General features: G+C 42.3%; 1 protein-coding gene across 4 annotated transcripts in view; it reads left to right on the forward strand.

Annotated features, from left to right (window-relative positions):
* Nucleotides 1-21,403, forward strand: part of LOC126276318 (lachesin) — a 1,594,347-nt gene that overhangs the window by 508,042 nt on the left and 1,064,902 nt on the right. Inside the window, exon 1 of one of the 4 annotated variants that reach the window (XM_049977269.1) lies at nucleotides 10,805-10,937. The exons of 2 other annotated variants lie outside the window; for them this stretch is intronic. In XM_049977269.1, the coding sequence (XP_049833226.1) occupies nucleotides 10,910-10,937 (28 nt within the window). In that variant the 5' untranslated portion in view covers nucleotides 10,805-10,909. Of the gene's footprint in view, nucleotides 1-10,804; nucleotides 10,938-21,403 lie in introns of those variants that run through there. One more of the 4 variants, XM_049977268.1, reaches the window with a different exon arrangement.

The following is a 21,403-nucleotide window of genomic DNA, read 5'->3' on the forward strand; positions in this document are numbered from 1 at the left end:
TGGTGTACTACGAATTGCTTCCCCGAGGTTAAATCATCACTGCTGACACTTAACTGTCAACAACTGAGACGTCTTGCACACGCAGTCGAAGAACAACGACCAGGCAGACTGCGTGAAGTGATGCTACTCCACGATAACGACCGCCCGCATTCTGCTCGACTGACAAAAAACTATGCAGGAGTGTGGTTGGAGAGTCATTCCGCACCCATTTTATTCACCTAATTTTGCGCTCTCAGAGTTTCGCCTTTTCCGCTCTCTATCGAACAACCTTCAAGGAACTTCCTTTTCGCGTTGGCAACTTCTGTAAATTCTGAAGGGAAATATACGGTTGATGACTAAACTATGTGTTGTGTGTATTATAGGAAAACGCTACGAACTTATGCGGCAACTTAATATATTTCTAAGTATTTCTGAACAGACGTTTCTTTTAAATGTCAATTGCGCTGAACCTTCCAGGCTAGGACGCTTAAGAAAATAAAAGTTGTTCCAAGGAAAAAAATTACAGAGAAAAGCAGTCGTGGGTGGGAGCCAGTGATCCAGATGCAAAAGGAAAAAACTCAGTTTATTGTTCTGGAAAGTATGGGCTTTGTTTCATGATTTGAAAAGGTGTTCTTCTCATTAACTGCCGTGCAGCTCTTCGTTGCAGCACGGTACCCTCAGAGCGGCCGCCCGCGCTTATGGTCTCCTGCTGCCGGTCTCCTCGTCCTCCCTGCCGCACTCGCAGATTTTGATTTTGACGTGACTAATTACTTGGGCACTCCTTACCTCTTAAGAGATGTCTGTGATTCCATAAACTCTGACGTTTGTTGTTCCCAAAAGAGTGGTAACGTGGTGGTTGTCTTTGCACTTTGCACCACATAGCACTTAGCTGAGTTAGTATCCCACCTACGTTGTTGTTATTTCTGGTCATCCTAAAATTACTTCATTCATATCTTCTCCTATTCCTCAAATACAACGGGGGTTTTCGCAGGCGATGTAAGAGCGTTTTTTTCTTTCTTTCTTGTTTTTTTTTCAAATAAAAATAAAAAGAGACCGTGAAACGAGAATAAACTTTCAGAATCTTATTTTTTAAGAATTTACTTTATTTACTAGCGATTCATGAAGAACATTAGCAGTAGGTGAGCGTGGAAGTAGTTGCGAGGGAGTAACTGATGGAAATGAAATTACCTCTAACAAATGGGAATTTTATTCATAAAAGCCTTTTCAAAAACAGATTAAAAATTTATAAGCAGAAAAGCACCCTCGAAATATCAAGTTACAATTTCATTTAAAGGCAGAAAGAACAATATTGACAGTAAGAGCCTTCGGGCTGATAAGCTTGCTGCTCCCTTTCAACACGGCCGTAGTCACGACCGCTCACAACAACCTCTCAAAGACTACACTGGTGCAAATCTGCAACACACCACATTACTAAAAATTTTAACGGCTCACACAAATATACTAACTATGCACCCCGTAAGAGGGATGTAAATGGTACAAACACTCACACTAAGAAATTATTTGCCACCGAAAAGTGCAATTTGTTTTTAATAGGACTCTTACGGTGGAAGAGTGGCATCTTTAGAAAAATGACTGTTTAAATAAAACCCATGATATTCAGACTTACATAAAATATACAACATGCTCTACATTACACATATAACGCCTCGCAAGATGATGGGCAAGATAAAAACATATTTCAGGAATTCGGCCTTTGCACTTTAATTCTACAAATTCGTTAACACCGAATCCGACAAACCTGACAGAGGCAGCTATTAACGTACGGCAGACCGACAGACGGACAAACTAACTGCGTAACAAACGCGGACGAGAGAGTGACGGGCAAGCTGGGGACGAGGGACTGGCCAAGAAAACAAGTAGAATTTAACAAGTAAATGACCATAACATATCACGAATCACTTAACTTCTAATAACTGCGATGTCTGGCGAAGACCTGGCGCAGCACCCCCGAAACACTCTCCCGAACCGTCCGCTGCCAGCCGCTTCAACTGACGCAGGAAGGCGCGCCGATATCGGTTTCAAGGCGTCGCAGCTCGCGCCGGCCGGACCGATGTCGTGGGTTGACTCCTGTTGCTCTCGTGTCGGCCGCGAAGTCATTACTCATCGCTATACCGCGCGGGTCACTGGTTTGACGTGCCGACGCTCAAGACGGCCAAGTCATCCTGTGTCCCAGTGCGCGCGCGACCAACCGATCGATCCAACCGCCAATGACCATTGCCCTGAACAACTCGAGCAGACTGGTGGCCCAACACATACTAGCACATCGGACAACAGACAGGCACTGATTCGGCTGACCAACTGACCGATTCGCCGAGACTGACAGACCGACCGACTGCCGAGCTCTTTGAGCCCCTTCAATGAACGTGAACAGGCAGCTTTCCCCGTTTCCCACCAGAGGAAGACACCAAAGCTGCGATACCCACAGCGGCGCCACGGCCAGAAACGGAAGGCGACTGCTTTACACTGGGCGCTGCGGCGCGCTCTTCAAAACAGCAAATTTTTACCACGGCTCGGACCGTAACTGAATTTCAATCGTGCAGTGTTTGCTTATCCGGTCTCCGGTCTCGGAAACTGACAGTCGGCGGGCAGATCTTTGTTTTGACCACATGCCCCTCCATATCCACATCCAATGCTGCCTATGAGCTGAGGATGACACGGCAACCGGTCAGTACGTTTGGGCCTACATGGCCTGTTCGGGAGGAGTTTAAGTGATCGTTTAAAATCCTCTTGACGCCACGTGATTCACATGCCGATGCATTGACAGGCTCACAATATGTATCGCGCTAGAAGGTTTACCTTTGTCGTTGGTTCGTGTGCTCCACTCCTCGTCCTCGTCTCATCTCATACTCATTGCCCTTGTTAAGTCGCCTTATGAAGTCCGCATGCGGTACCGCTGGATGATATGGCGTTCCTTAATCTGCGCCTTGTTTAGCCAGTGGGTCGGCCTGTCCATTAAAGCTGATGCCGCTGTGGCCTTTGACTCAAATTAACATAACTTCATTTTCCTGATAGTATAGTCGAACGACTTGCCTCGTAATTTAAAAAACGACCGGGTTCTTAAGTCGGTATGTAAAATTGTTTTTCAAAATCAAGACCGCAGCTCGGAAATCGGTGCTGTTTCTTGCATATTTAAAACTAGCTCTGCCATCAAAACAGAAATTTATATAGTCCTCAAGCTTGTGTTTTCTAGCCTGTGAAGGCTCATTCCGTGCCATTTGTATTCTAGTCATCTTCTGGATATGGTACTTTGAAGTACGTTATACGTCGTAAGTCTTTTTGTACCACCCTCACATACTCGGATATAAAGGCTATTATTTTAAGAAAAGAATTATCTTTCAATACGACAATTCATCTACTTGAAAAGCGCTTCTAAAACAGGAAAAGTGATAGATCTGAAGTATTATTAACCATTTAACAAAATATTCGTGAATAAAAATACTAACACAGCCGTATTTGACCATCATACACAATCGGAAATACAAGATATTTAAATAAGCATTATAGGTACTGGAAGTAATTATGAAATTTCTTGAAGCGAACAAGCCACTAGGGCTGGTAATTTTCCTTTAGTTCTGACATCGAAACCACGACGGAACGATTCCTTCCTAGATCGTATTTATCGATAATCGCTTTCAAAGCATACATTCCAGCGTAAATGGAATGGAGGGACCACCACTCCTCCTTAGGAAAGCGGATAATGATCCGATGTTCAGAAACGCAGCGGAAGGATCCTAGGGCATATGTCAAATTAAAACATTATGACATCCTTGGAGGAAAAGAAGATTTCTTCAAGGGAACACCAAGTCTTCTATGAAACATAGCTCGTTTCATCCATTTAAGATATCTAGCAAATGGTGTACGTAGGTGAACAGATTAATTCGGTCTCGCTGTATTTGCGAAAAGAGCTACATGCTCTACCACGTCGTTGACTAATAATGTTATCTTCACTGAAAAGCTATTGGCTCAATCAAACATTAGTTAACATGACACAGTGCGTCATAATACACGGTGAACTTTCAACAGAAATAAACCTACGCGGGTTTAACCGAAGTACACTTTACAGCGAGTGTATAGCGTATTGTTCCAGGGACCTAGAAGCGACGGACAGCAGGCTTCGTCCTGGCCGTAGCTCTCAGTGGTTCACAACCCCACAACAGGCTACAGCAGTCCACTCACCCCACTGCCGCCCCACACCGAACCCCAAGGTTATTGTGCTGTTTGCCCCCCTCCCGGTAACGTCTCACAGCAGACAAAAGTAACCCCAAATGTTTGCGTGGTTGAGTGATCATGGTGTACGCTACGTGGAGACAGTGTTTGAGCAGCAATCGCCGGCATAGAGTAACTGAGGAAGAATAAGGGGAATCAGCCAGCATTCGCCAAGGCAGATCGGAAACCACCTTAACAATCATACACAGGCTGGTGGGCACACCGGACCTTGACACTAATCCGCCGGGAATCAGCGCGCTAGACCGCGCAGATATCCGGGCGAGCAAACGTTACAGTATTTCTGATGCCGTCATTACAGGTAAACGACGGGCTCTGGAGACCCATCAGACTGTTTGCTGACAAAGCTGCAGCGTACAGGAAAGCAGTGTCTATACGTGGTCGTTAGGAGCCGGACGAGGTGGCCGAGCGGTTCTAGGTGCTTCAGCCCGGAACCGCGTGACTGCTACTGTCGCAGGTTCGAATCCTGCCTCGGGCATGGATGTGTGTGATGTCCTTAGGTTAATTGGGCTTTAGTAGTTCTAAGTGGGACTGATGACCTCAGATGATAAGTCCCATAGTGCTCAGAGCCATTTGAATGATCGCTGGGAAATGCATAAGGAGCTGGACAACATTTCCAATCAATGCAGATGCTTTATAAGCGACATAAATACAAGAAATAGAAAGAAACTAATACATATGCACCATACGACGCAAGCTACTTAAGGTTGTGTGGCAGAGGGTACTGCTGGTACCTGTAAGTGATCCGTTCTACCCTGTTTCACTCACGAATGGCCCCTGGGAAGGATAATTGTCAGTAAACTCATACACTAGCTGTAATTTTTCGTATTTCCTCTTCGTGATCATTACGTGATATGAATGTGGGAGGAAGTAATATGTTGTACGATCCGTCCCAGAAAGTTCTCTCTCGAAATTTCAATAGCGATGAATAAGTTCTCTCTCCAAATTTCAATAGCGATGAATAACGCCTGTCTTGTAACGTTTTACGATGGGTTTGTTGCTCATCGTGGTCACGCTCTCTCACCAAGTAAACGTTCCCGTAACGAAACGCGCCGTTCTTCGTTGCATTTTCTCTACCTGTTCCGTGAGTCATACCTGGTAAGGGTGCCTGGTTGACGAAAAATACTCAAGAATCGGTCGAACAACTGCCTTGTACGCCACTTCTTTCGTGTACGAGCTACATTTCCTTAAGGTTCTTTCCATTACTCTCAAGCCTGCATTTGCTTTTTGTACTTTTTTATGTGGTCATTAGACTTAGGTCCGTTCTGGATAGTTACTCGTAAATATTTCAGGGTATGTACTATCGCCAGCAGTTTCTCATCAGTAGCGTACGTGTACGTTAGTGATGTTCTTTACCTATGTATGCGCAATGTGCTACAATTATTTACATTGAGTGTCAACTGCAAAAGAAAAAAAATGAAATAATGATCGTATGGCATTGTTGACCGGGAGGTCCCATTCGGGTTTGGCCACCAAGTGCAAGTCTGATTTCAGTCGGCGTCACATTAAGGGGAAACAGAAGAAAAATAGTTACAAAATGTAGCAATAGATTGAGCTGTAAGCATCAGAATTTTATAGTGGTCGACTACATTTGACAAATGAATCATACAAAAATGCCTAAGCCGTACCTTTGGCGTAGAACAAACTTTACTACTCATTGCACATAGGTGTACAGGTACTATACTCTTAGTTACGTAAGTCAATCCACCACGGCAAGGTCGTATCACATCGGAACGGAAAAATCGATTTTTAGTTGTCCTGACGCCAAAAACCGCATAAAAAGCATCACTCCGAGTAGGATTATTATTTTCAGTGTGACTGGCGCAAAACATGTTCAGTATGCTGTCCACCGTTTTCTGCAACAAGTTGAAATCGAGAAACAGCATGTTCTACAACTGACCGAAGTATTTCCCGGTTCAGGTTCAGAGCGTGTTGAGCAATGTGTGCCTTCAATGCAGCTCAGTCAGCAAGCGTAACACTGAACACAACATCTTTCAGATAGCCCCACAGCCAGAAGCCACACGGATTAAAATCAGATGATCGGGACGGCCAAGGTGTACGGAAATGGCAGATAAAAAATCTATCACTTCCGAAATGACGCTTCAGCAGCTGCTTATCTGGATTTTCAATGTGTGAAGGTGCGCTATCTTGCATAAAAATGCTCCCATCAACACACCCACGTTATTGGAGAGCTGTAATGACGTGACTGCGCAAAAAACACTCATAGAACTTACCAGTGACGGTACAGGCAACAGGACCGGAAGCACCTGTCTCTTCGAAAAAATATGGCCCTATGATAAATGATGCCGAAAACCCGCACAACATAGTGACCTTTTCAGGATGAAGTGGTACTGGATGATTTGCATCCGGATTTTCCGTTGCCCATATTCGAGTATTCGATGTATTCATATATTCTATCAGATGGAAGTGGGCTTCATCTGTCCACAAAATATTCCACGATCAATCGCTGTCCACTTCCATGCGAGCAAGGAATTTCAAAGCAGAGGTCTCTCTTGCTTGCAGGTCAACAGGAAGCAATCCGCGCACATGGGTAATCTTGAATGCATAGCAAAGAAAAGTGTTTCATATGGTTTTACGCACCATATTCAACAGGTGTATCCCATGTTCCGGCAATTCTCCGTGCACTAAACGTTTGCACACCACCACTCGGCTCCCCCTGCACTGCCGTGTCCATTGCTTCCATTGACGTCGAGTCAATTCGTTTCCTCTCTATACCACGTTGCACACCAAAAGAACCCGTTTTTTCGAATTTTCGAATCATTTTCTCCAGACCCTCCCAGTCATCGGAAAAACACCTTTTCTCAAACCATGTACGCAGTCATCATTCTGATAATACGGCTTTACAAACAGCGCGATCCTGCAGTCATGGGGAACGTCGCACACGCGAAAGCAGGAAAAGCCGTGTACCCGGCGTGTTTATACCAAATTCAATGTGTCGTGCGCATGACAGGTGTTTTCATTTACGTATTCTGACACATACAGTACCATCTATTGATCAATTTTGATACTTTTTTTCTTCTGCCACACATTTTCCCCGTTCTCCGATAATATTCCGTTGCAATTGGACGCCATTCTGACCTATGGTGTTATTTCTACAGCGTTTTGAAATTTTAACTTTAATTATAATCACCCTGTAGATTAATAGGTGGAAATCGTACGCTATACTACAGCTGTGACGTCATCTGAGTTACACCTGTTACTATGTTTAATTACATTTATGAGTTAAAATATTGTGAATGATTATGACCGCTGTATTTTGATGTTATGCAGACTTTCCAGAAACTTTACGGGCGGAATCTACTCACATGGAAAACTGCTTGGCACAACTGTATGGAAATAAAAGACGTCGAAATAGAAGTGCATTTGAGATTTAAAATACGCAACACTTCAATGCTGCGTGCATCACGTTCCTTCTTAGCCTCGTTAATTGTGCAACGGTAAACGCGTTTTTAACAAGAGCTTCACGTTCATTTGTTAGTAATAGACATTTACAGGCTTTGCTTCTGTATGCTTCTGGCATCCCATACCTGAACCACGAAGGCCCCATCTTTCTTGTATATCCAGCATTGATACGAATATTCACCAACTCCACACTTCCATTATAGACAGTCAATGCGTAAGGCACGTTCAGCTTTCCAGTATTCAATGTACGACAACACTGAAATTCAGTTTGTTACACAGTTTCTGCTCCTAAGCTCCCTTTTGGTGCATCTATGTGAATGTCCTTATGTAATATGAGGGAAATAACACACACTATCAGAAAAAAGAAAACTATTTTTTTAAAAAAAATTTCCAATCGGTCACTTAGTTAAAAACGCCTTAAAAATCCGATGAAGCTTTGCGTAAATGTGTTGCGCAGTGTTATCTGTATGATGGTAGGTCGCGTTACGTAGCATGTTTTGGTTCTCAGCGCACACTGAGCGCGGAAAGATACCCAGTACAATAGAGTTTCCCGCCAAGTGCGAAGTGTGTCCTACCATTTGATTTGTTCATTTTGAGTATTCACCTCGATTTTATGCAGCACACATAACGTAACTGTCATCGTGACAGAAAATTGAGGCAATGATGCAGGAACTTTGAAGCAGGTCGCACAGACGTACACGATGCGGGCGGTCAGGTTCAAAATGGTTCAAATGGCTCTGGGACTTAGTTTCTGAGGTCACCAGTCCCCTAGAACTAAGAACTACTTAAACCTAATTAGCCTAAGGACATCCCACACATACATGCCCGAGGCAGGATTCTAACCTGCGACCGTAGCGGTTTCGCGGTTCCAGACTGTAGCGGATAGAACCGCTCGGCCACTCCGGCCGGCGGGCGGTCAGGGAATGCAACAAATGCCAACCGATGAATTAATTCAATGATTGGGTCAGGCGATTAGAGATAATCGTCTACGAACGGCAATTCTGAACAAGACAAGAGGAACGTTGTCATTAGGCATTGCCCATCTTCATGGCAATTCTCTGCCACAGACTGAAGCTGCATAAAATATTTAGCGTTTTCGATGAGAAGTGTTTGATGGCGTACCTTACAGCCCCGACTTGATTCCCTCTGATCTTCATCACTTCGCCCACATTAACCGCTGGCTATAACAGCATTTTGTCAGACGCAAATCGCTGCAGATCAGTGTAGAGAATTGGAGGGAAACGCTGGCGTCTATGACTAGAGTACTGAGTGTTTGGTACCATGTAACGACAAATGTCCAAATCTGAGCTGCGACTATGGAGAGATGTAGCTGGAAGGTGTAGCTACATTGGTGGGCCAAAAACTTATGACTACCTACTTAATAGCCTATTTCTCTATCTTTGGAACGAAATACGCGACTGATTCTGCGCATCGGGGACACTACAGCTTGTTGGTAGGTTTGTAGATGTATGTGGCATTAGGTTTCTATCCACAGGTGATGTAATTTCCGTAAATAACGGGCCGCTGTTTTGTGTATGCGGTGATGGCGCTCGATAGCGACCCACATCGATTACACACCATTTGCATCAGGCGAATTTGGTCGCCAAGACATCAACGTGAGTTCAGTATAACGTTCCTCAAACCACTGTACCACGGTTCTGGCTTGGAACGTGGACAATTGTACTGTTGAAAGATGACATCACCGTCAGGAAAAACATCAAGCGTGAAGGATTGCATATGGCTCCCTGGTGAAAGCGTGTCTTCGATTGCAACCAAAGGTCTAGTCCAAGAGCAAGAGAATGTTTCCCGTAACATAATACTGCTCCCAACAGCCTGCATCGATGGCGTGCAGGTCTTTTTGAGCCGCCGTACATCTCGATGACGGCATTTGTGGAGACGACCAACCACGCAGCGTAGCAAAAATGTGATTCACTCGAAGAGCCGATACGTTCGCTAGGAATGTCCATGTCTGCTCCACTTACATTCTTTTGTTGCCGTATCACGTGCTCGCTCCGCCACCTGGCGGCATCCAACATTGCCGTGGGCAGTGGTAACATTGCTTTGGCTTATCAAGTGTATATGTTGCAAATATAACATTTTTGATTTCCACTGTGGTTTCCAATATTTCGAACGATCGCAAATACAAAAAAAAGAATAAATTAGCCTTTGTACAGTTTTTACATGCTCGTGGTTTTCTTGTTAACTATGTAGTACCTACACTGAACAGAAAAATGCAATTTGGGTCATACTTTTACTGCTCTTCATCTCATCTCCGGAAGTATTCGCCTTAAATTTCCCTCTAGAACATTGGAGATTGCACATGCTATGGAGTGAAAAGTGAGATGTGGTAAAACCATCCAGGGTGGCCAAACTACACAATAAGACATTAACATTAAATGAAAGTGATGCTGAAATTCGTTGGTGTCATTACAGCATTCAGACAGACTGTTATAGAGTAAACAAGTTGCAGAGTTGCGGAACGAATTTTAACGCTAGGTCAAAACCCAAAGGAAGCACTTAGAGAAAGCGTGCTTGAGAACACACACTGGACCAGGAATGCTGTGGACAGATCGGTTTACGACAGTGTCCTCCTAGATTACTCCTGGCACTGTCCGCGGCTCGTGGTCTTGCGGTAGTGTTCTCGCTTCCTGCGCACGGGGTCCCGGGTTTGATTCTCGGCGGGTCAGGGATTTTCTTTGCCTCGGGATGACTGGGTGTTGTGTGTCCTTCATCCTCATTCACTCGCAAGTCGCTATAGTGGCTTTAAAGAACTTTTGGAGCTGCGGCCAAACCGCTCCGCGAGGGGTCTCCCGGCCACTTATTATTCATGGCACTGTGTTTTAAACCAGTTTCTGCGAAGAAACTTACGTCTGTACCTTGATTCCAGAATGTGATGCGTTGTACTCCAAAATGTAAGCAGAATTCAATTTCGAGATGATATGAGAGAGAGAACAGACCAAGCTAACTAAAGGAGAATAGTGTTGAAACTAGGCTACCGTAGCCGTCAGGCACTGAGAGTAACTGGTTGCAGGTGTACAGTGACAACTTTTTATCGAGTTTCTATTGCCGCTTTCCACAGAGTAGTGTAACTGTTGTCTTATCCCGAACAGAGCCTCACGACCTCCAATCCTCATTCTGCATGCCGCGCGGATGTGTTTACGTCGGCCTCTGGCTGATACGGAGCGGCTTGCCAAAGATCTGGTCAGTTCAGCTTTCGCCTGACTGCATCGCTTGTCGAAGTGTCCCGCGAGCCGACCTGAAGATGCTCGCGACCACCGTTCTGTTGCTCGGTGAGTGATGAAGCGTGGCACGCAAGATGTGTACTTGTACAGGTTGAGCCGGAGCTCCACCGACGAACTTTCAGAGGTTTTTTTGCGATACATTCTGAGTATTTTCGCATCGTGGACACACGGTCTCCAGTGGCTCATAAGAGAGTAATAATGTGGCAGTAGTTCGTGCGGTTTGTTATCGCAGTCACACTTGGTTTTGTGAAAATTCCCTGAGAATAGTGAAGAGGACTGAAATATGCAATATCAACGTAACAATCCTCAGACGGTGTTGCCGTCGGTGCGGCAACGGCTGAACCTAGCTTCATCGTGCCAGTCTTACGCTACATTCAGTGAAACTACGCACGAGATGCATATCTGCCAACTCTTCATCAGTAAACGTGTCCACACAGCAGTGCATCACAGTTAACGTAAAACTAAAACTGCCGAAAAAACAGACCGAAGCATAACCGAACAGGACTGAATGGAAACTTTAAGGCAAAAATTAGTCCTACTGTTGGTAACATCAGATAACGTAATCGAATGGAAATAAATCACATAGTGCGTATTGCGACACTTGCATGTTGTGCACTGTTTAGAGTGCAATACAATTACAAAGCTAACTGTGGCAGGAAACCAAATGAAATTGAATATCTCCGTAACGAGCCGCCGGAGAATGTGGATATCTAATAAAAAAAAATGATGAGTTATCGCTGAACAACCTATGAAAGTATGTCGATGGAGTTCTGATTCACCCTGTCTACTTCAATACACGCACAACCTGAGACTTTTCGTATTCAAAGAGTAATCTCTTTAAAATTAAGTGCATATGTGTGACAGAACGTCTCGAGTAAATTATTTATGAGTTCAATTTTCATCTTCCAGGGTGAAAGGACTTATAGATGAGATTAGCACGAAATGCACTGACTAGTGTACGACAGGATTCAATTATTTATGTATTGTGTGAATAGGTAAAGACTATTACTAAATGCCCATACTGCCCAATAGGTGTTACGACTCCATCCGACCTCCCTTTCTTACCAGTAGAACTGGCGTCTAATACTGTTCCTAACGAGCTGCCCTTAGTGGCTAGCCACCACAATTTTTTATCTTAAATTTCTTAGTGACTAATGCCCTTTTGATTTTATAAATGACATATAAGTGCTGCTAATCTTTCACGATGATTCTGTATTTATACCCTGTATTATACGTTTTTAGTCATAATTCTGTGAGCATGTTATAGACTTTTCTTTGATTTAAATTCTGAGGAAGACACTCCTAGCAGTGGCGAAACCCAGTTAACTCGTTAAAAATAGTGACCTAGGGCTGTTTTCTTTCAATTATAACAAATTATCATCTTATTCCTAGTCATACATCTAAACTGAAAACCAAGATTTGTTAAATGTACTGGCTGCCAGTTTTTACTTAGAAATTCGTCCATAAAGTACCTGAAGTTATCAAGAAAAAATTATTTCGTACGACATTATTGAGTGTAAATATGTAAAATACGTCAGGAGCATGCTAAGTTTCTTTCCAAGATTAGCAATAATACAAAGAGAAAAAGTAGTTAAGCTTAAAGAATCTCAGTAATTTGCTTCATCCAGTTCAAGTTTTCATCAATATGTACACACAAACAATTGAAGCATTCTGCCCTACTTACTGACTCCTGCTCTTGTTCTACGTCGGTTGTTGGTATGTCTATACTGGTACAGAAGTGAAGTAATGTGTTTGCTTCAAAATTTGGGAAGAGCCAATTTTCAGAGAATCACTTAATAATTCTTTTAAAATATCATTTACTAACTCTTCTGCTGCTTTCTCTCTGGTGGGATTTATTATAAAACTAGTATCATCAACAAAATGTACCAACTTTTACTGTTGAGTATTCAGTGGAAGATCATTCACGTGTACAAGGAATATGAGTGGACCCAAAATTGAAGCCTATGGGACTTTCTTTGTGATTTTTAGCCCAGTCACTAATATTTCCTACCCTTCCGACATTGTCTGATTTATTGTGCATTCTATTTCTCACGTATGATTCAAGCCAGCTGTGCGTAAAGCTACTAATTTCATAAAACTTGTGTTTTTCTACGAGAGAATCGCGATCTACACAATTGAAGAACTTGGAGAAATCACACAAAATACCAACAAGGGATGTATTATGAATTAAGGGTTGTACCTATCTGCAATCCAAACTGTGGTACGCTAAGCAACTTATTTCCACTTAAGTGTGAGACTACTTTCTCAAATACGTATTTTCGAGAAGGATACCAGTAAGGAAACTGGATGATAATTGTTTAAGTCTGTCTTGCCTCCTTTCTTATGAAGTGGCTTAATAAATGCATACTTTAGCCTGCCTTGAAAAATTCCTTGTGCTAGTGATGCATTGCTTATATCATGAAGGTCATTACTTATTAAATTGTAAGAATTTTTCAGAAATTTGTTTGAAATACCACCAACCCCACAAGAGATTTCTAAATATTTCTACAGCTGTATTAATTTCAGTGAATGATGTTAGTGCTACTTCTAGTTGCTTAGTGTTTCATGGAGTGGCATTTTTAAAATAGTGTCTTGATTCTTCATCTGAACCATTTAATCCTATATTTCTTATTATGTTTAGAAAGTGATTATTAAAAGTACCTCCAACGTTTGAACTGTCAGTCACAAAATTGTCATTTAGTTTAATGGTTATGGAATCTTGTACACTGACTAACTATCCTGTCCAACATTTGACAATGTCCCATTTAGTTTTAATCTTGTTATTTCTGTCAGAACGAGCATACGTCTGGGCATTTTAATGGCTTTCCTTAAAATACTACAGTACTTTTGGTAGTATGCAGATAATGTCGGATCTTGACTAACTCTGGCCTTCACATAAACTTCCTTCTTCCTCTTACACGAAATTTTAATTCCCTTAGTTATCCAGGGCTTACTAGACTTTTAATTAATCTTTTGGATAATTTTTTAAGAAAGCAACTTTCAAATCTCGACAGAACTTTAGTATCGAATAAATTTAAAAAAAAAGATGATACAAGCACCTGTTTCTACATATACCTCCACCCATACCATTCTTAAAATTGTGTATCCAGTTCTCACTGAGAGGCCTCACTGGTTTATAGGGACCTGTCTGAAGGATGTAACGCGATACGCTGTTTATTTTCATGAATTGTGCATTATGGACAGATTGGGTACACATTAATTGTTTCAGCTTGAGCACTGTCTATAAATACATTATGATCAGTGTCTTCCCATTTTGCTGCATACGAGCTGTGAAACTGACTACTAAAATTAGATTGAAACACCCAAAAACTAATTCTAATTAATTTTTCCATCAATAAAATTAAGAAATATTTAGTTACATATCCACAACATACTGTTTCCTTCTACCTGACATGAAGCTCAATAATGCATAAAAATTTCTCATAAATTGCTGAAAGTTACCAATAGGATATCTGTAGTGCGTTACAGTTACTAGAGAAGTATTCTACAGTAACAACTAACAAGCATATGTTTCTAAGTTCTGATCAACACAAAAAAATTTGTTTCCTTACTTTTCACTTTACATCCAACTTTTACACTTGTTGAAACTCTTCCTTTTTCCATTTTAAGTCTGCACGAGAATGATGCAAGTTTATAATCCTTGAAATTTAACTTCTGCATCCCTGTAGTTACGTGTTGTTCAGAGGGGCAAAGAACATCTATCCACTCAGAGTCTTTCACATCTCTAGGCGCACAATAAGCTCATCTGTCTTGTTGTTCTATCCTCCAATGTTCTAATGAAAAAAATTAATTTTTATTTTTCAGGGAGCTATTACATGTGTTATGGTCTCGTACTGCTCTAATTTCTTTCAATACTGTCTGCCTATAACGTGACTCTAGCTTAAAAAATATGCCCCTTTGATTTCAGCTATCATATCGACTATCATACCGACTTTGTCTTCAGTACTTGTGACTCCCCTTAAACTTTCTGCAACTACTACACCTTTACCCCGACGTTGCTAATCTTCCACTCTATGCTCCAAATTTATTTAGCGCTGAAAAGTATGATACCTCCTCCATGCACCAGCATGTCAAATTATTTGGGGACAAGTGTTCCTAGCAAGTAATTTAAAAATTAAGAGCGTTTTCATTACTTCATTTGACAGTATTATTAACAAATAGTACTCACCGTAAAAATGGTCGCCAAATTAATACCGTTATTTATTTTAATGTTCAGTATAGTAACCCACAAATTTTTCACACAACTCATACAGATTTAGTAGTGCCTTATCTTTTGCATCTGTCTTTGTTCGTTTCGGGCACTTTTAAATCTACTCTGCCTATATACTATGCTGGAATTAATTCTGATGCACTTTATAGAAAACAGATGGGGACTCCTATGTGTTGCTGTTATCGTCTTCTGTCGGATGATTGGTTTGATTGAACTCTCGACGCTAGTCTCTTCGATGAGAGTGTCGTCGTTTCTGCACAAATACAACAACGAACATCCATTTCAATCTGTTTTTAAAAATATCAGAATATGTCCTAATAGCACATTCTCAAATCTTCTAACATCTTCTTGTCCGAATTTCCATTGCCTGATTACATTTTACATTCTATCTATTTTCGCCAACATCTGCCTGAAAATAGGACAACTCATAGTTATTTAGTTTCTCATTTCTTAGTTTAACTCCATCGTCTGATTTGATTCGACTACATTCCATAACCCGAGTATTACTTTTGTTGTTGCTCATCTAATTACAACTTTTATTTCTTCAACTGCTCTTCTTTACCCCCTCACAGGATGACAATATCGTCAACAAACCTCAATTTCTTTAGTTGCTCATGTTGCATTCCTTCTATACATATGTCAAGTTTTCTTTACTGCTCGATAAATGCACAGTAGGATTAATAAAGTAAATAGGACTTAAATCTGTATCACTCACTTCTCAACCAGATCTTCGACTCACAACGGCAGCCTTGTTTCTATGGAACGCGTAAGCAAATTTTGGATTCGTGTATTTTATCCCTGCTAGCTTCTGAATTACGAAGAATATACTCCAGTCACCATCGTCAAAAGATTGCTCTAAATATAGAAATGCTATAAACGTGGGTTTGCGTTTCTTAAACTTACCTTCTAAGGCAAATAGTAGCGTTATTATTTTTTTCACTCATTTTCTACGTTTATCCAGAACCCCGGAATTATCGAGGTCTTCTTCGGCCAATTTTTTGTTTTTTGTTTTCCATTTTTCTGTAAATAATTGTGTGTTTAAGGAATCATAACTTACTAAACTGATAAATCGGTAATATTTACACTTTGCAGCATCTGTCTTCCTTAATACTGGAATTCTCCACATCTGCATCAGACTCCAAAAGCCACCTAACGATGTTTGGGGGATAGTAGTTCTGGTTACACTCAATATCCCCTTCCCCATTTCGGCTCAGCAATGGGCGTGGAAGAATGACTGTCAGTTAGCCTCTGTCCTGGCTCTAGTTTCTCACATTTTCTGGTTGTCATCATTTCGCAAGATGTGTGTGGGAGAAAGTTATCTGTTGTAGTACTCTTCCCGGAAAGTGCTCTCTCGAAATTTCAAGAGTAAACCTCTCCGTGATGCACAACGCCTCTCTTGTAGCGTCTGCGACTGGAGTTTGCTGGGCATCTCGGTAACACTCTCGCGTCGACTGAACGATCCCTCGACGTAACGTCGCTTTTCATTGGATCTTCACTATTTCTTCTGTTAGTCCTTCATAGTACGGATCACAGACGGAAGAACAATACTCAAGAATTGGTCGAACAAGTGCCGTGTATGCCATTTCCTTCGTGGAGAAGTTATATTTCTTTTAGATCTTTCCTATAAATCTTAGTCTGTTTGCTTTTCTAACTGTTAGCTTTATGTGGCTATTGCACTTAAGGTTGCTCTGAATAATTATTCCTAAATTCTTACGTCATATTTTGTTTCCAGGAACTTGTCTTCAATAGTCTAGTTGTGGAGTAGTGAATTTCCTTTTCCATGTATGCTCAATGTGTTACATTTATTTACGTCCAAGGTCAACTGACATAACCTGCACCATTGATTTATCATCTGCGGGCTATTCTGCATATCGATATTGTCCACTGACCTGGCTATAGTCGCATTTGCAAAGAATAATAAAGCGCTTCCAAAGCTTGCTTCTAATCATTTAAATACACTGTAAACAGTAACGGTCCTATCATACTTCTTTGGTGTACTCGGAAAATTATAATTACATCTGTCCATTTTGTTCCTTTAAGGGCGACGTGTTGAGTTCTATCTGCAAGGAAGTCTCGAATGTAGTCGCAGATTTGGTCCAACACTGGGTAAGCTCGTATTATATTTTCAGCATACGGAAGTGAGGGTCAGTGCCAGTTGTGTTCCTGAAGTCATGGAACACGGCAGCAACCTAAGCGCCTTTGTCTAAGGTTCTACCGATCTTATGGACGAACAGAGCGAGCAGAGTCTCGCAAGATCTCTGTTTGCAAAATCCGTGTTGATCTTTATAGAGGAGATTTTCGTTGATCAGCGACCTATGGTAATTTACTACAAGGAGAGGAAGTTCTTTCGCATAATCTTTGTAGAATACTATAGACCCTCATCTGGCCCTGAAGCTTTCCACTACTAATCGACTATAGTTGAGTTATTATTCACATTGAAGTTTGAGTATATTACACCTCGTTCATATACAATGATGAGCCAAACCTTTATGGCCAGTACCCACCTTGAGGCTGAATGCCTCATATTATCGATGAGGGAATGTGATGCGGAAAGGAAAGTTTACAAATGGAGCAGACGCATGTGGTGAATCACTCTAGCACGACGCGACTCGCAAAAGGGAATATGACTTTAACAAAGACTGCACCTCGGAACGAGCATCCCGATAACGGCAAAGCAGACAGGCTGTTCGTGCGCTAATGTCTCGAAGATCTACAGAAAGTGCTTGGAGGACGGTGAAATCACGTAAAGGCGACAAGGTATTCGACGTCCACGCTTCGACATAGGACTTGGTAGTCGGAGGCTAGTCAACTCTGTAAGCCAGATCACGCGTCGATCTCTGGAATATCTGACGACAGAGCTGAATGCTAGTGCAGGCCAAAGTGTTTCGGTACGCACCGTTCAGGTCACAAAGGTGAACACGGTGCTACGCAGAAACACCTTTTCTCACTTATCACAACGACACCGTCAGTTAAGATTTCAGTGGACACTGTATTATCGAATTTGGGCAGTGTTTCAGTGGAAAAATATATCAATGGAAACATTTCCTGTTACACCAGACCGTTGGTCGTGGCCGATTCTACGACACCCAGGCGAACACCTGTTCGAAACATACACCACGCCACTGATCCAGGCCGGTGGGGCCAGTATTATGCTACGTGGGATATTCATCTGGGCTTCCATGCCAGTCGTCGACAGCTGTGGACTGTGTGAATACTAACGCCCATCAAATGAATTGTTTCGTGCTTGGAGACTTCCCCGACAACTATGCCATCTTTCAAGACTATGACTGTTTTGTCACAAGGCTAGAATTGTGCTACAATGGTTTTATGAGCATGAATAGTTAACTCAAGATGGTATCTTAGCAACCGGATTAGTATGATCTCAATCCGATGGGACATCTGGGACATTATCGGTGCCAGCGCTTCCCTTGCATAGTCCTTCTATATATTCCTTGCACTTTTAAGATTTCTAGTTATTACTTGGTACTGACTTACCATCTGAGCTATTGATACTCATAGAGCTGATTCCCTTTTCCCTACTAGGCCGTAATTTAGGGGAAATGCGTGATCTGCGCATAGACGTCCGGACACCTACCAAGGATTCTCGAATCCATTACACTCAGAATACTCCTTGCATTGCGCTCCAAAGGCTGACTACCAGGCCAGTAAGCAGGTAGTCATACTGTTCCGTCTCATCAACGTGTATTGTGTACCAAATAGAGCAGTTTTCCAAGTGAATGTATACTACGGGCTGTATACTCCTGGATGTTTACATTGAAACCAATTATTAGGCGAAATAAATCCAAATTATTCACTGTCTAGCTGTTGACCATTATTTCTCGTTCAACTCAGTCTCTCATTTGGAGTTTTATCTTCGGTGAGGTGACATTTACGTTGTCGAGTTACTTCATCGTTTTATCTAGTATTTGCATCCAATCTTGTTGACATATTAAGTAAATCACGGTGGCATTAAACATACAGTTTAACTTTGTACAACTGTCTCTTTATTTCACCAAAACTTTATTGCTTATGACATTAATATTCCTGATATTTACACTGATGAGGAAAAACATTATGACCACCGGCTTAGGCCACGCGGAGTGACCACGCGGTTCGTGTATTCCCTCGGGCATGGGTGTGTGTGTTGTTCTTAGCATGAGTTAGATTAAGTACTGTGTCTAGGGACCGATGACCTCAGCAGTTTCGTCCCATAGGAATTCACACACACACACCACTTGCTTAACAGCATGTTTGTCCATCTTTGGAACGAAATATATCACTGATTATGCGTATCAGGGATCCGACTGTTTGTTGGTAGGTTGGTGGAGATATGAGGCATCAGATGTCTACGCACAGGTCACGTAATTAGTGGAAGTAACGGGCCAATTATTTGCGTATGTAATGATGATGCTCAATAGCGACACATACGGGGCAAAAATGAGATTCACGTGACGAGCCGACACATTTCCGTTGATCGATTGTTGAATCACGATGGTCCCGTGCCCACTGAAATCTTAATTGGCGATATCGTTGGGCCAACATATGAACACGCGGGGGTGGTCTGCTGCAGAGCTCCACGTTCAACGATGTACGATTAACGGCGTGCACCGAAACAATTGCGCATGCACCTGAATTGTGGCCTTTAGGCAGAGATCCCACAAATCGCCATCTACCCTACCTTACAAAGCAGACAAGCCTCCAAACCCCAAGAGTCATGCACGTCTAGGCATTTGGCGCCTAGTGGTAGTTTCACTTTCCTTCTACCTCTTTCCGTAGACGTTCACGATATTACCGAGAGAACATTCGACTTATTTCGTCGTTTTGGAGATACTAGTTTACAGATAGTAGGTAATAATAAACTGCCCTTTGGCAAAGTGACTTATCTCAATGGATTTCCCTGTTTGCAACCAATATCTTCACTTGGTTGATCCCCCGGCCGTGTCTGCTCCGCTTATATACGTTTCCTATCGCGTCCCGTCCCCGCAATGCAACCAAGCGGCATCCATTGTGTCGGTGGGAAGTGGGCACAATGTTTTGGTTTATCAGGGTAGATCTCGTTGATAACGTTTAATAAACAGGTTGATTACAATTAAATTCAGACGTATGGGTACCTAACTTTATAGGAATGATGTGCACTGCAGAATTTGCATTTCTAGTAGTGCAAATGTCATGATATGCCGTTAGGGGCTGGTACTGGTACAGTGGCGTAGGTCTGAAATACAAGCATCAATGTGTATTACAGTTTCAGGCTGTCAACATAAGTCTGGACAAGGTGAGAAGGGCTTTCCTCGTAAAGTTGTTTTAAAACAACAGTAAGAGTGCTGCCGCTCATTGGGAGTTTCTGTGGGTTAAAGGAATACGGAGAGGTCCTCTTTCCTGCCGGGATTGAAGAACATGATTTACGAGATCAAATTAACCGGAGATTTGACAATTACTCCTGACTGAAACGGATAGCCAATTGCGCCACAAATTGCTGCAGAATTTACTGTTGGCATGGCGGAGAAAGTTGGACGCGAAGTGCGATCTTCAAGCAGTGCGCGAGCTGTGTCATGACAGCTATACATTCCAACCTCCACCGTTCGAAAAGTGCTGGTAACAATTGTGAAATGGTGTCTGTAGTGCGGCTGTACGCTGCCACGCCCCCATCTCGTGGTCGTGCGGTAGCGTTCTCGCTTCCCACGCCCGGGTTCCCGGGTTCGATTCCTGGCGGAGTCAGGGATTTTCTCTGCCTCGTGATGGCTGGGTGTTGTGTGATGTCCTTAGGTTAGTTAGGTTTAAGTAGTTCTAAGTTCTAGGGGACTGATGACCATAGATGTTAAGTCCCATAGTGCTCAGAGCCATTTGTACGCTGCCGCGAATGCGGATGGTCTTTACGTTGAGCAACGATTGTAGCTTGAAACGTAAACATGGTATGCAAATAACAAATGTTACCCTCTAATGTTCAAATTAAAATGTGCTTCTTTCGATTGTGTTTTCGTTAGTTGAATTTCGCATGCCCTTGCAAATGTTTCCACAAAATTTCTTCGTCCTGCCGACATAGTTTTCCATAGGGGGCCTCTCGAGCACTAATAGTTTCATTACAATCGTGCTGTACTTCGTCAATGATGAACCGCGTCACAAGTGATTCAGTTGACTGGAGACAGTACAAATGTAGGTTTTATGCCATTACTGACATTACTGAATGAAACCAAAAAGCTATCTTACTTCATAGTGGACGTTTACAAAGTTTAAGCAGCTGTTTTGTTCGCACTGAGCAGCAACATGAGTCTAGAATTCTCCAGTA

This window comes from Schistocerca gregaria, chromosome 1 (genome assembly GCF_023897955.1).
Source record: "Schistocerca gregaria isolate iqSchGreg1 chromosome 1, iqSchGreg1.2, whole genome shotgun sequence".
In the NCBI taxonomy this organism is placed as follows: Eukaryota; Metazoa; Arthropoda; class Insecta; order Orthoptera; family Acrididae; genus Schistocerca; species Schistocerca gregaria.